General features: G+C 44.6%; 1 protein-coding gene across 3 annotated transcripts in view; it reads left to right on the top strand.

The window, feature by feature from the left end:
- Positions 1–1,659: 1,659 nt before the first annotated feature.
- KLHL3 (kelch like family member 3) overlaps positions 1,660–13,751 on the top strand; it is a 112,763-nt gene continuing 100,671 nt past the window's right edge. For all 3 annotated transcript variants that reach the window (XM_059417625.1, XM_059417626.1, XM_059417624.1), the window contains exon 1: positions 1,660–2,131. In XM_059417625.1, the coding sequence (XP_059273608.1) occupies positions 2,076–2,131 (56 nt within the window). In that variant the 5' untranslated portion in view covers positions 1,660–2,075. The remainder of the gene's footprint in view (positions 2,132–13,751) is intronic.

Below are 13,751 nucleotides of genomic sequence, written 5' to 3'. Positions count from 1 at the left end.
ATATCCTCAGCCTCAAGTATTTCCTTTTCTGACCTCCTTTTTCTTTTCTCTCTGGTTTGGTAGATGTGACATTTCCCCCCTTTCCTGTATGGTGAAGTGGTGAATGAAGGTATAAAGTCATAAAAGAGAGACTTATCCTATTCTCATGTCCCTTTTACGAATCACTCAGTCGTCTTCCTGGTGGATGCCTGCACTCTGGCACGGATTCTGGGATTCAGTTTCCTTATTTGTGGTGTTCAGCTTCTCCTGATCCCTGTGATTCACCTCAAGAGGAAATATTTGGAGCAGAGCCACAGGGCTGATTAGAGGAGGAAGGGACGGATGGAGAAAGATACGAGGGGTATTGTTGTGGAGAAGTGGTGATCTGGGGCCGGAGGGTGTAAATAAAATAACCCAGACCTCTTCTCGTTTGAGAGTTTGGGGAGTGCCCCCATCTCAGAGGACCCTGAGTTGTCTGTAGGAGGTGATCATTGAGCATAACATCTTACCGTTTTGAGTTCAGGAGGCTATAAAGATTCAGTGACTCTTAGTTTCTGGCACCTCAGTGTTCCCCCACCCCCCGTTCGTTCCACAGTTTCAAGGCTTTGTAGCAGTGAAGAAATTTAACAGGTTCAAATTCTAAAAATCATAGATTTCATGATCATCTCTCCTACTTTCACATTATGTTATCCTCCCTGAAGCCCCCTACAAAATATTAGAGGCCAGTCAAAACTACTTCGTAAGCATTCCTACAGATGAATAAGAAAAACAGAGCATTTAAGACATTTTCAGAATCATGTGATTTTTGGAGCTGAAAGGAACTCTGGACCGATCCTGTGTTAGGGATGAAGGGCTGAGGTTCTGAGTAGGAAGAATACTTGCTGCAAATCACTCAGCTAGCCAGGAGTAGTACACATCCTGAAAATCCCAGGTGTGACATGGATGGTTTGAGAATAGAGATGCTCATGTATGGTTTTTGAGGCATTAAGCAAGCTTCTGAACCCATTTCTATGGCTAACCAATCGGCCACCAGGGACTGATGGCTTCAGTTTCCTCTAAGCTCTTGGCTATGGTTAGGAGACCCAGACTGACCTTGTGCCTTCCCAAGATGGTATTTTAGAGTTAAGTAAGTCTAAATCGAGGCTCAGCAGCTGGAGATTACAGGGTATGAGACATCTCTGGCTGGAGATGAGGGTTCATTGGGAGACTTACTAGTTGGAGCCACAGCTGAAGTTAAAATTTCAGTGCTTTTGGAAGGGATTTTAAGGCCGTGCTATGAAATTTGCGGTCTTTCAGTACGGCATAGGGAAATCACTGTGTGCAGTGTTCATTGTCATGGCTTTGCTGCGATCGTCTTTGGCCCCTTGAGGCAAAAGGCGGTTTGTTTCAGTTTCACCTCGTCTCCTGTTCTCTTTATGAAATTTCTCTCCCCATTCTCAGTTATATCAGGCTCTTCTCCCCTAACTTCTCTCCATCTGTCAGACTCTCAGAGCTACTGTAGATTTTGTGAGGAGGAATTGGAACGTGAGCTGTGACCTACAAGCCAATTTCCCCAGGTGGATAAACTCCACTACAGGCCACAGAGGGGCCTCCTCATTCCAGTAATCTGGCCAGGCTGACGGACCTGTAGCTTGTGGGGGCTGGGGAGGGGGCGGGGGCCAGTATTTCTTGGGCCGCTAAGGAACTGCCTGAACCTTCACAGTGCAGGCACAGGAGGCGGGAGCCCCTGGGGTGATCTCGTCGCCTGTGCTGGGGATGCCTGGGCAGATGTGGAGGCAGCTGGAAAGGTGGCACCGCACTTGGATCGCTGGAGCCGCGCTGTTCCTAGGAGACGGAGGAGCAGCAAGCCTGCGGGGGAGGGGGAGCAAGTGGGTTGCTGCTTTTAGCAGCTGAAAGGGCTGCAGGGAGCTCTGGGTAAGACATTTTCTGCTGCTGCTGCTGCTGCTTCTGCGGTAGAAGCTGCTGGGAGTAAGTCAGAGGAAGGAGGATCGAGAGGGAGGAGGCTTCGTTTGCAGCCATGCTGAATCACTGTTGCTGATCAGATCTCCTGTTGGTTGGCGGGGAGAACGGAGAACAGAGCTAGGATCTCCGGGTGCATGCACAGTTCAGCGGCTGCCACCCCAGCTGGGCCTCGCACAATGGACGGTGAAAGGTATGTATGGAATAAGTGTGTGTTGTGGTATGTGTGTGCGCGTGTGAACGTGTGCTTGTGATGCAGCTACCAGCTTTTATATCTGCATTGGCGAGGCAGGGTTGGAAGACCTGGACACTGATGGATCCCAGTGGGCGGCGGAGTCAGAGGAGGGAGCCCTTTTTTCCAGAGATCTGGCTTCTGCAAAGGCAGGTCTGGGTGTGCTGGGCAGTGGGGCCGCCTGAAAGAAGGGACTTTCTGGCTGGTGTTTGGGGATAGTTTTAGCATGGGCTGAATCAGGATTGCCTTTCTCAGACTGTTTCAAGGAGGCGTTTCCCTTTCTTGGGTACTTTCCGGGGGGTAGTTTTTCTTTGGTGAGGGGTTTCTGATGTCACAGCAGGGTTGGCCTGGCAGGGACTGCTTTCATTTTCACACCAAAGTGCTCAAATCTTAAGCGATCCATGCTCTTGTCTATCCTAAAAGGATGTATGTGCGTGTGTGTGTGTGTGTGTGTGTGCCTGTATACATACACAAGTTCAAATAAGAAGGAGAGAAACCCATTCAGATGACAGTTGCTTTGAACTGACTCTCATTTTCATTGAAAAGTTTATGAATGATCCTGGAATGTATGCTCTAGAGGAACTCTTGCTTTTTCTATCAGGAATTGCTTATGACATAGGAAATCCAACGAAGGGAATTGGAGTACTTCTGTTGAGCTGGATCTAACTAGCGAGAGTTTATTTTCTGGCAGGCACACGCATGTATGTTTTCAACTATTATCCGAGGACCTGATTCTTTGATTTCGGAGGTGCTCAATGCAGTGAGGGGGCGGGTCATTCCTCTGTGCTAAAACGTCTCCTTTTGCCATGTCAGCCTCTTCGTTTTGTGGGTCTGCGGCTGGTGAAGAGCCCGAGGCTTGCCATTTTCCTTGAGGGGAGGGTGATGGCAGGAGGCCTTAGGCAGGGAGGGGTGAGGTGTGGCCCTGCACCACTGAGGGGAGGGCTGCTGCTCTGCGTTGTTGGTTTGATGCAGATGATAACTGGCAGGTGAAATGATAACCGGTGTGCCTAACTCAGCACTGGAGAGGACCTCAGTAAACACTTTCCTTTGCCCATACTGGCTTGACGTCTGCATCTCATGCGGCAGGGAGTTGCCATTAACATCTCTAGACCCTGTTAGAATTAGCGTGGCGGTGGGGTGTCTTCCGGTCTGAAGAGGCCCTAGACACTGCGTTACTTGCTATGACTGCCACAGGATGAGTCTGGGACTTTTAGTGTGAGTGTGCTGCTGATGCAGCTTCTGCTTCCGTGCTGTCTGCAACAGGAGCTTGGATGTTGGACTCCATGGGGCCTACTGGGCAGCAGAGCATCTGAGGGCCTATCTCCTAGGCTGGGTGCGGGAGGGGGGGGGGTGTCCTCACCTTCTGTTGGTCTGATACCTAGCAGAAGGGCAGGGGTGATGTGAATGGCGCTTTAGGAATTTTGGATCAGGCCGATTTGCTTGACTGGTGGCATGTCGGGTCTGAAAGGTCCTTGTGAGTTGAGCCGCAGCAGATCAAAGTACTGCTTCCTGAGCATTTTGGGGCATCTGCTGTGTTCCTGCCCTCTTTTCAGAAACATAATGATCCTTTGCCCTCTAGGAGATCTCTTGTTCTTCGACACTCTGGTGGCTTTCTGCTGGGATGGCTGATGTCCTGGCCTTTATGACCCCTGAATTTTGTTTTTCCTCTGCCAGAGACAGAATAGGCAAGAAATCCAAACTGAGCAGCGTCCAGTGTTCACCACGTCGCCCATCTCAGTACCTTTTGTTCCCAGCTTACCACGGCAGACATTCACGTCTTCTGAAATCTGGCCCCGTCTGCATTCCCTCTGCTCACCCATACCCCCGCGCTGGGCAGTGTTTTTGGTCTCTTTTGTGACCATCCGTCCTGTATACTGCTCCATCCAGTCCCAGATCCTTCATTCCCAGAGTTCCTTTTACCTGGAATGCCTTTCCCTTCTTCTTTTCTGAAAGTTCTCCATCTAACAAGGCTGTTTTGAAACCCTAGTTCTAGGTGATGTTCTTCTGAATTCTAGTCTCTCCAGTTTGTAGCCATAGTTGGATACTGAATCATGCCCCCTCCAACCCCCCGACGTTTTTCTGATTTTGTTTTGTATATCTTTCCAGTCCCCAAACTCAGAGACGGGTTCTGTAGGGTAAGGAGCATGCCCGTACTTCTGCATACTCCTCACTCATTGCTGTGTGCTGCGTGCGGAGTAGGGGCTGCGTAATTATTTGGCAATTAGCTGATAACTTTTGCTGGAAAGTCTGATAACTAAGAAGAAAGTTGGTCAGAGAGGAGATTGAAACCTTCAGCCAGTAGGTTCGTCTTTGGCTACTGGCCTTATTATCTCAGCACGGGTCATTGACCTGGTGGAATGCTTTGTAGGCAGAGAACAGGGGAAGCGGCCTTGTTTTACAAGTTCCCTGGGAAACCCAGGGCCCAAGAAGCAGAGTGACTGGCCTAGGATCACATGTCAAACCTCCAGCGACTGGAGGAATCCTGAATCTGTGCTTGGTCCACGCTTAACCTGCTGCAGCTTAATTGGGGCTGTTTTTAAGCATTAACATTTTTTCAGCCAAGGGATTTTTAACGAACAGTTTCTTTCTTTGCCATGACGGTATGAAAATAACTTCTCCCTTAAATGGCTCTTAATCGAAAGCATGGGATTTAGAGTAACATAGACGTTGCCGTGAATCTGCTTCGTAAACCGTGTGACCTTGAGTATGTCCCTTTTTTTTTCCCCCCACAAATAATTCTTCTCTCTGGTATAAAGGGAGTAGTAACAGTATCTGTACCTCACCGAACTGGTGTCATGATCAAATGAGGTAATGCCTAGAAAGCACCTAGTAAAATTTTTGTGGCACAGCTTGAGTTCTAGGTAAATGGTACTTGTTACCCCTCACGTTCATCTATTGCCCTGTTGTACCCCATGTGTCTTGCTGGGATTCTAACTGAGGCTTATTTTAAGGACTTTCTATATTTACCATCTGAAGCAGACTACGTGGGACTTTTCCCATGAGAGAATTGGGGAGGGTTTGTCAGGCCCATTCTCTTGTTTCTACCTGAGCCATCCATCTCCTCATAGTGAGATACCACACAGGGCTTGGCATTTCCTCTGCCAGGGTTCCCCGACACCTACCTTAATCCTCCTTTTCACAGACATCCTGAGGCATCTGGATGCCTTGGTGGTTCGGAATCATGAACCGGATACGCTTTTGTTTAGCCAGAGTGTCAAGAAGAACCTATGAATTTGCACTCACCTTTGCCGTGTCCCCCAAGCTGTCCTGCTCTCTAAAGAACCTGCTGATGCTAAGATTGCCATCAGCCTTTGTGAAAAATCAGCAGAAGATGGCTCTGCTTTCTGTTTTGTGAAGAAGAAGGGCCTCTGGCTCTCAGCCACTCCAGTGATAAATTGTGTGTGTGTATCGGCCTGTGTGTTTGTAGAGCAGATAGACAGTGAAAATGGCAGTTGCTCTTGCAATTAAGATTAAATTTTCAGTTCTGGAAATCAGCCTTGTGGGCTAAGTAGCCTTATTTATACTCCAGACATGGATGGTGGTGATAGTTGCACAACAGCATGAATGTACTTAATGCTGCTGAACCACACACTCAAAAGTGGCTAAAGTGGAACATGTCATGTTAAGTATATTGCCACAATTTAAAAAAATTTTTTTCTAGGGGCGCCTGGCTGGCTCAGTCAGTAGAGCATGCAACTCTTGTTCTTGGGGCTGTGAGTTTGAGCCCCACGTGGCATGTAGAAATTACTTAAAAATAAAATCTTTTTTTTTTTTTTTTAAGATTTTATTTATTTATTTGGCAGAAAGAAAACACAAGCAGGGGGAACAGGATCGGAGGAGGGAGAGGCAGACTCCCTGCTGAGCAGGGAGCCCAAGGTGGGGCTTGATCCCAGGACCCTGGGATCATGACCTGAGGTGAAGGCAGATGCTTAATTGACTGAGCCACCCAGGCACCCCTAGAAATAAAATCTTAAAAAAAAATTTTTTTTCCAGGCACAATGTCTGGCATATCTGCAAGATTTGTGGAGAGCAACAATTTTAGGAGGAAGCATCATAAAAAGGGGAAGTTAGTTGTCCATTTTTCTTAAAATTATGGTTTCCTTCACTAGAAGCAATGGGGTGCACCTGCTTGAGAGGATCACCGTGTGTCCAGCACTGTCACATGATTTGGTGGGAGCAATTCTCAGAATGGCTCATTCTTACTAAGGAGAACTTGTTCTGGACTTCAGGAGCTTCAGAGCCAGAAGAGATTTTTTTTTCACCCTTGATCGATGAAGTGAAAGATCATATTTCTTGAGAAGACATGACTTAGCTGATATTCTCTAAATGCTGAGGTTTGCACTCCAGGTAAAATGTTTGCACTCCCAGGGAAGAGCCAGTATTGAGCCCTCTCGCCCTCTCGCCTTTTCTCTCTTCCATGGTATGTCCTTAAGTCCTCTTCCATCTCTAGTAGTCATGGTTAGAGACTTTTGTAGACATTTTTGGACAATACTGCTGCCTGAAGCAGATGTGCATTTCAGCCATGATAATTGAAACCAAATTTTCCATTTTGGAAATATTTATTGGTGAAGTACGATTTGTTTTTGTTTTTGTTTTTAACTGCAAAAAACAAAGTGAATGAAGCCTCTTGATTTCCCCATACCCAGATTTGGGTTTTCAGGATTTTGCTTGCTAAGTTTTAGATAGTTCAGACAGAGGCAGGCAAGAACATTTTGGGGTAAGTTTTCTAAAGTGAGGGCTTTATTTGATGAAATTTGCCATTGTAGAAGTGACCTAATTCTTTTCAGTGCTGCATGAACCCTAAAACTAGGTTAGAGTGAAAAGAGCATTAATAAGTGATAATGAAAAATAACTTGAACATACTTTATTCTTTGGCTTTTTCCTGTTAAATAAGTTCAGTTGTTCTTAAGCTAGAAATCTGTAACTTTTATTATCTTTGAGGATTTTCAACCTCTTAGCACAATTCCCCTAGACTTTTCTTTTTAACTAACGAAAGTCTGTCATAGCCTCTGTCAAAACCACACGTGGTAGAAGAGCTCAGCTCTCCTGTTCAATTTGAGTAGAAGCTTGGCTCCCAAAATGCCACAGAACAAGGGGTGTTTTTCTCTTAGTCTTCCTCTCTCTTTGTCTCATTCTGACAAGTGTTTCTGTTATGTTTTGCATTTTTACACAGCCCATGTGAGAGACACATCACCCCCCCCCAGCCTGAAATGCCACCCCCGCCCTGGGTTTTGAAGGAAATTGCCTATGAATTGAGCTCTTAGGAATGTGATTAGCAACATATAGATATTCTTTAGCTGGTTTAGCAAGGACCACATAGTAGGAAGGGCAGCAGCTGCTCACCAGTTTTTTTGAATCAGGATGGACTTATGTGAGGATTCCAAGTTCACTACCATTAATGATACCAACTCTAATACAGACTGCAGTTTCCCTGCAGTCAGTGGAGGGAAGTAGTGCCATGTCACAGGTCCTGCAGGGTTTAGTCCTTTTCATTTGGCCTGGCTGGGCTGCATAGTGAAGAACCTCAGAGAGTGGGGTGTAAGTAAAGTTGAGCTCGCTCAGCCAGATAGACTGTGGGCATTGTCCCAAGTCAATGAACATTGCTATTAAGGACATAGGCCTTGGAGTTGCATAGACCTGGGTTTGAGTGTTAATTCTCCACTTAGTAATTATGTAGGACTTTGAGACAAGTTTAATCTCAGTGCTTAAGAAGATAATAGGGTTTTTTTTTTTTTTTTAATAGATTCTATTAACTTATTTGAGAGAGAGAGAACACAAGCAGGGAGAGCAGCAAGCAGAGGAAAGGGAGAAGCAGGCTCCCTGCAGAGCAGGGAGCCCAGTGTGGGGGTCGATCCCAGGACCCTGGCCTGAGCAAAGGCAGACAATTAACCAACTGAGCCACCCAGGCGCCCCAAGATAAAATGAGATCATGGAGGCTGAGTGCTTTACCATATTATCCGCTTTCGGTAAGTGCTGTTATTGTTAGCCAGGAGCTACGGCTTACAATATACATCTTTCGTGCATCTGTGTGGGCTGTTGCAGAGGCTCAGCCTGATGCTGTGAACAGAGGCAACATCACAGAAAGAGTATGGAGAATAATAGGGCTTTATAGCGGCCCATGTGTAGGTGGTGGTTCTTGATGACAGGACTGCACCATCGAGTCCCTGAATCCTGCTGCCTGGACGTCTTCAAGTGACAGGTCCTTTACTAGCCCAGAGGTGAAAATTCAGATTTGGTCATTTTGGCCTTGAACTTTAGGACTGGGGTAACTGCTAGATCTGTAGTTGGCCCAGAGCCCTGTTGGTACAGAAACGCCATTTCGTCACTGTCCCACTGCTGTCCAGATTGGAGACGCAGAGTCATGCTGATGAACTCTCCATGAGAACTGAAAGTACAGCAGTCAGAATGGCACCTGATTAATTTGCAGTGAAGACGGCTATTGTAAAGATGTTCCTGAGCACCTGCTACTGCTTCCTTGCTTCCTTCCTGAAGGAAGGAGGACCAAATTGATCAGAGGCTGCATAGTGAGCTAGGGACTGAGTTATGGCATTCAAATGTTTACAGGCTTCAAGCTTTAAAACATGCATCCGACCCGAGGCTGAACCAGGTCAGACCATGATGATTATTAAATCCTTTCTTTCCTAGATAGTGTGTGATGAACTGGATGGGGGGTTTCCTCCGTCTGGTTCTTCTTTTTCAGTTTCCCTTTCTAAATGACACTTTCTTTGTTGGGGGTTAGCACTTTGACATAGTCTTACTCTGACTCAGAGCTGTTCTGCCTTCTTTAGGTGACGTTGCCTCTCTTTATTCTCTCTCTTCTGTAGCTTGAACATAATGTGCTTGGACTCTTTTTATGTGGCCCAGTGTCAGCCCACACCCTCTGACCTTCCTTTGCGTTTCTTGAAGACTTAGAGGGAATGCCGTTCCTAATGCTCAGCTCAGCAGCATTTCTCGATCTCCCCTTTCCTGCACACTCTCTCATACTCTGGATCCTCTGGAGCTTCTCATTTGGCATATCCCCCAAATTCCCTGCACAGTCGGCGGCTTAGAGGCTTTTCCATCTCCTGCCCTGCCACCATGCCCTCTCTTTTCTATTCCTTGCATGAATTTTCCTCAGCAAAGGAAGAGCCCAAGAACTGATACTGTAACTACCTACCTTCCTTCCTTCTTCTCTTCCTTCCTTCCTTCCTTCCTCTCCCTTCCTTCCCCTCCCCTTCCCTCCCTCCCTCTCACCCTTCCCCTTCCTTCCTTCCTTTCTCCCTGCATCCTCTTTATTCCATATCACTAATGCAGGGGACTAGACCAGCTAAGAAAGAACCCCACCCCCTTCTATGGGGGTACAAAGAGGGGACGTTGAGAGGGACAAAGCCATAATTATTTTAATGAGGTGAAGTGAGGAAAGACTGGAATAGTTGGTAGTTACATCTTATTTACTTACCTATCCAATCATTTACTCAGTGATTGTTTATTGAGCACCTGCCATGTGCCAGAGGCTCAGAATACAGAGGAGAATAAGACACCATCCTGGTTGTCATGGAGCTCAAAGTCTAGGGTTGGCGGTGCTATGCCGGAGCCAGCACTCACCATTGATAAGGGCTGCTTATTGTCAGGAATTTTGTGAGTCATTCTAAGAAGTATAGCCTTTATTAAAAATACATTCTATAACTTAAAAATAAATTATAAACAAGTATAATGAATACCCCAAACTCATCTCTTCCTAGTTATTTTACTATGGTCTATGCCTTTTAAATTATGTCTCTTGTGTCTCTGTGGTAAAAATACTGCATTGTGGTATAATGGTGTGGTGTTACCCATCTCTTTTTCACATGTTCAGTAAGATCATGTTGATAGCTTGAAATCTGCCACGGTGGGAGTATTGACACCATAGAAATTGGCAAATGTTACAAATCAGGGCTCTCTTCCTGGCAACTAACTGTTAAACATGTCCCAGCAATGCGCTATGTGGGAGAGACAGAAGAGTAAGAGGTAATTACAGTATTACATGGAGGAAAGCACTGAGTACTGTGGGAACACAGAAGGGAAATTAATCTAGTGGATAGTGGAGGGTGATAAGGAAGACTTCCAGCAAGAGGCTAAGAATGAGTAGGGTAAGGCAAAGGAGCCTGGTATATTTAGACAGGTGCAAATATTTTAGGAGTTTGGTAGCAAGAAGTCTTCAGGGCAATGATAGAGTTCTGAAGGGCCAGGCTAGGTCTCTGAGATTTATTCTTTTATTTATTTATTTTTTTTTTAATAAACATATAGTGTATTATTAGCCCCAGGGGTACAGGTAGCCTCCCCAATGTCCATAACCCCACCAGCCTCTCCCTACCCCCCTTCCCCCGGCAACCCTCAGTTTCTTTTGTGAGATTAAGAGTTCTGAGATTTAGGGTGCCTGGGTGGCTCAGTGGGTTGAGCCGCTGCCCTCGGCTCGGGTCATGATCTCAGGGTCCTGGGATCGATCGAGTCCCGCATCGGGCTCTCTGTTCAGCGGGGAGCCTGCTTCCTCCTCTCTCTCTCTCTCTGCCTGCCTCTCTGCCTACTTGTGATGTCTCTCTGTCAAATAAATAAATAAAAAATCTTTAAAAAAAAAAAAAAAAGATTTCTGAGATTTATTCTGAACCCAGTGAAGAACCAGTGGGAGGTTTCACACAGAACATCCGTTGCTCACACTGACATTCTGTAAAGGTCACTCTGGAGTCAGGGAGCAGGTTATCTTAGTGAGGCAGGCAAGGGATCATGATGGCCTGGCTGACTCTGAGAAGGTAATGGAGTGGGGACAGATTAAAGGAGCACTTGGGACTGTATGTGAGGGGTGTGAGAGAGAGAGGGAAGAGGTTACCAAGGAGGACATCCCAGTTTCTGCCTTGAATAGGTGAGTGGGTGGTTTGAGTACAAAAAGAAGAGTAGCCTTGAGGATGAGTAGGGAGGGTAGAGAGCCTCATTTGGGATAGGGTGAGTATGAGTTACTGTGCAAAATGTGAGGGATTTAAGGCAGACGTTGGATATGTGGATCTGGATGGTAAAGGACAAGGGTGGGCCAGAGAAAAGGCTGTAGGAGGTGGTGTGCTGAGAGGACCCAACATTCAGAAATTAGATATTTTTATACCTTCCGTGATTAATATTTTATGTGTATTGACTTATAGTTTAACTCTGAAAACTAACCCCACTTGTACTTTTTAAAATCATTAGCCTTGGAGCCATTGGTTGGGGCAAATTCTTCCACTCTGCTCTGCCGTCCATCACTTATAAGGACAAGTGCAGGGTTTTCATTATTAGACCATTTTGACAGGCCAGAAAGTGCAAAGAGCAATGCAACAGGAAGAGCAAGCCTTCCTGTTCACGGGTCAGGCTGGAGCTTGTTGTTAGTGCTTCCAAGATGGCCCTATTCCATATGTGTGAAATAGAACTAATAATGTCTGTCCACTGGGCTTTTAGGAGCTCAAATTAGTTCCTTGTCAGAAACCTTCAGTCATTCTTTAATCAGTACCGAATTACATATTTTTTTCTGTTGGCTTTTAAGTTTCTTTACAATTTGAAGACAGCGTTTATAATGAATACTTGTGAAGTCTTTTTGCAATTTCTAGATTTATCCCAGGAATGCAAGTATGGTTTAGTTTTAGAAAATATATTAGTATCATTTGCCCCATTAAAAGATTAAAGTGGAAAGGATGACTGGATGGCCCAGTCAGTTAAGTTAAGTGTTTGTCTTCAGGTCAGGTTGTGATTCCAGGGTCCTGGGATTGAGTTCCACATTGGGTTCCTTGCTCAGTGGGGAGCCTGCTTCTCCATCTGCCTGCTGCTCCTCCTGCTTGAGCGTGTCCTCTCTCTCTCTCTGAAAAATAAGGAAAATCTAAAAAAAAAAAAAAGGATTAAAAGGAAAAATCCATGTGATCAGGTCATTAGATTCACAGAAATATTTGATAAAATTCAGTATAACTTTATGATTAAAAAGTAATAAAATACAAGGGAATTTTCTTAATTTGATTAAGGTCATCTGTAAAAATCCTACAACAAACATGCACAATGGGGAAACATTAGAAACATCATCTTTAAAATCAGGAAGATGATAAGAGTATTTGTTAGCACACTTTCTGTTCAACATTGTGTGGCCATCCTAGCAGCGCAAAATTTCTTCTTTTTTTTTTTTTTTAAGATTTTATTTATTTGACAGGGAGAAATCACAAATAGGCAGAGAGGCAGGCAGGGAGAGGGGAGAAAGCAGGCTCCCTGCGGAGCAGAGAGCCCTCGACGTGGGGCTTGATCCCAGGACCCCAGGACCATGACCTGAGCTGAAGGCAGAGGCTTTAACCCACTGAGCCACCCAGGCGCCCCCTTAAAAAGAAAATTAGAGGCCTAAACATTGGAAAGGAGGGGAAAAAAAAACCCTCTATATATGCAGGTTAATAGGATTGCTTACATAGAACACCTTATTGACTCTTCAGACAAATAAAGAAATTAAGAACATTTGGTAAGGTGGCTGGATAGTCATTTGCAAAAATCAATTGCATTTTATAAACTGTAACAGTCAGAAAATACAGTTCAAAAAAGCACCATTGCTATTGTTAAAAAACAACAAAAATTTTAGAGTACTTAATAACTTGAATCAAAAATGCATAAGGTCGTCATAGAAAAATATAAAGGTTTGACATTAAAGAAGATTAAATAAATGGAGAGAGATATTACATGTTCATGGATTGGAAGACATAATATCAGAAAGTATCAGTTCTGTCCTAATTGATCTATAAATTCAGTGTGGTTTCCATCAACATCCTATGAGTCATTCATAGAACTTAACAAACTGATACTAAAATTTGGATGAAAGAGTAAAGAAACTGGAACAGTGAGGACATAGTTGAAGCATAATAATAGGATTGAGGACTTGCTTGCCCTGTCAGATATCGAGCCTTATAATGAAGTTACAGAAATAATGTAGACAGATAAATTGACCAAATGATATAACTTAGTCTGGAAATAGATCCCTGTCTTTGGAACTTTGACATGTGACCTAAGGTGGCATGACAGGTAAGTGGGAAAAATAAGTATTCCGTAAGTGGAACGTATGGGAAAGAATTAGAACTGTATTTCACATTGTGACATAAAAATCCAACATCAGATAAAATAATCAAAAGCAAAAATGTTAAACTTTTAGTAGAAAATAGAAAATATCTTTTTGGCCTTGACATAAGGAAAGACACTGCCCTTTTTTTTTTTTTTTTTAAATTTAGATTTTAGGTAGAGAATGGATAGTGCAATATTGGTTTCAGGAGTAGAATTCAGTGGTTCATCCCTTACATACAATACCCAGTGCTCATCCCAACAAGTGCCCTTCTTAATGCCCATCTCCCATCTAGCCCATTCTCCACCTACCTCCCTCTGTCAATCCTCAATTTGTTCTCTAAGAGTCTTCTATGACTTGATTTCCTCTCTCTTGTTTTTTTCTATTCCTCTTCCCCATATGTTCCCTTGTTTTGAAAGGCACTGACTGTAAAAGAAATAATGCTTGTAAAATTTCTCATATGAAATATTTTATCTTACCGAGTGCTCCTTCACCTTGACCATATCTTCTTCATGTTTTTGA

The sequence above is a fragment of the Mustela nigripes genome, chromosome 12 (assembly GCF_022355385.1).
Source record: "Mustela nigripes isolate SB6536 chromosome 12, MUSNIG.SB6536, whole genome shotgun sequence".
Taxonomy (NCBI): Eukaryota; Metazoa; Chordata; class Mammalia; order Carnivora; family Mustelidae; genus Mustela; species Mustela nigripes.
This window is presented reverse-complemented; position numbering and strand designations above follow the sequence as displayed.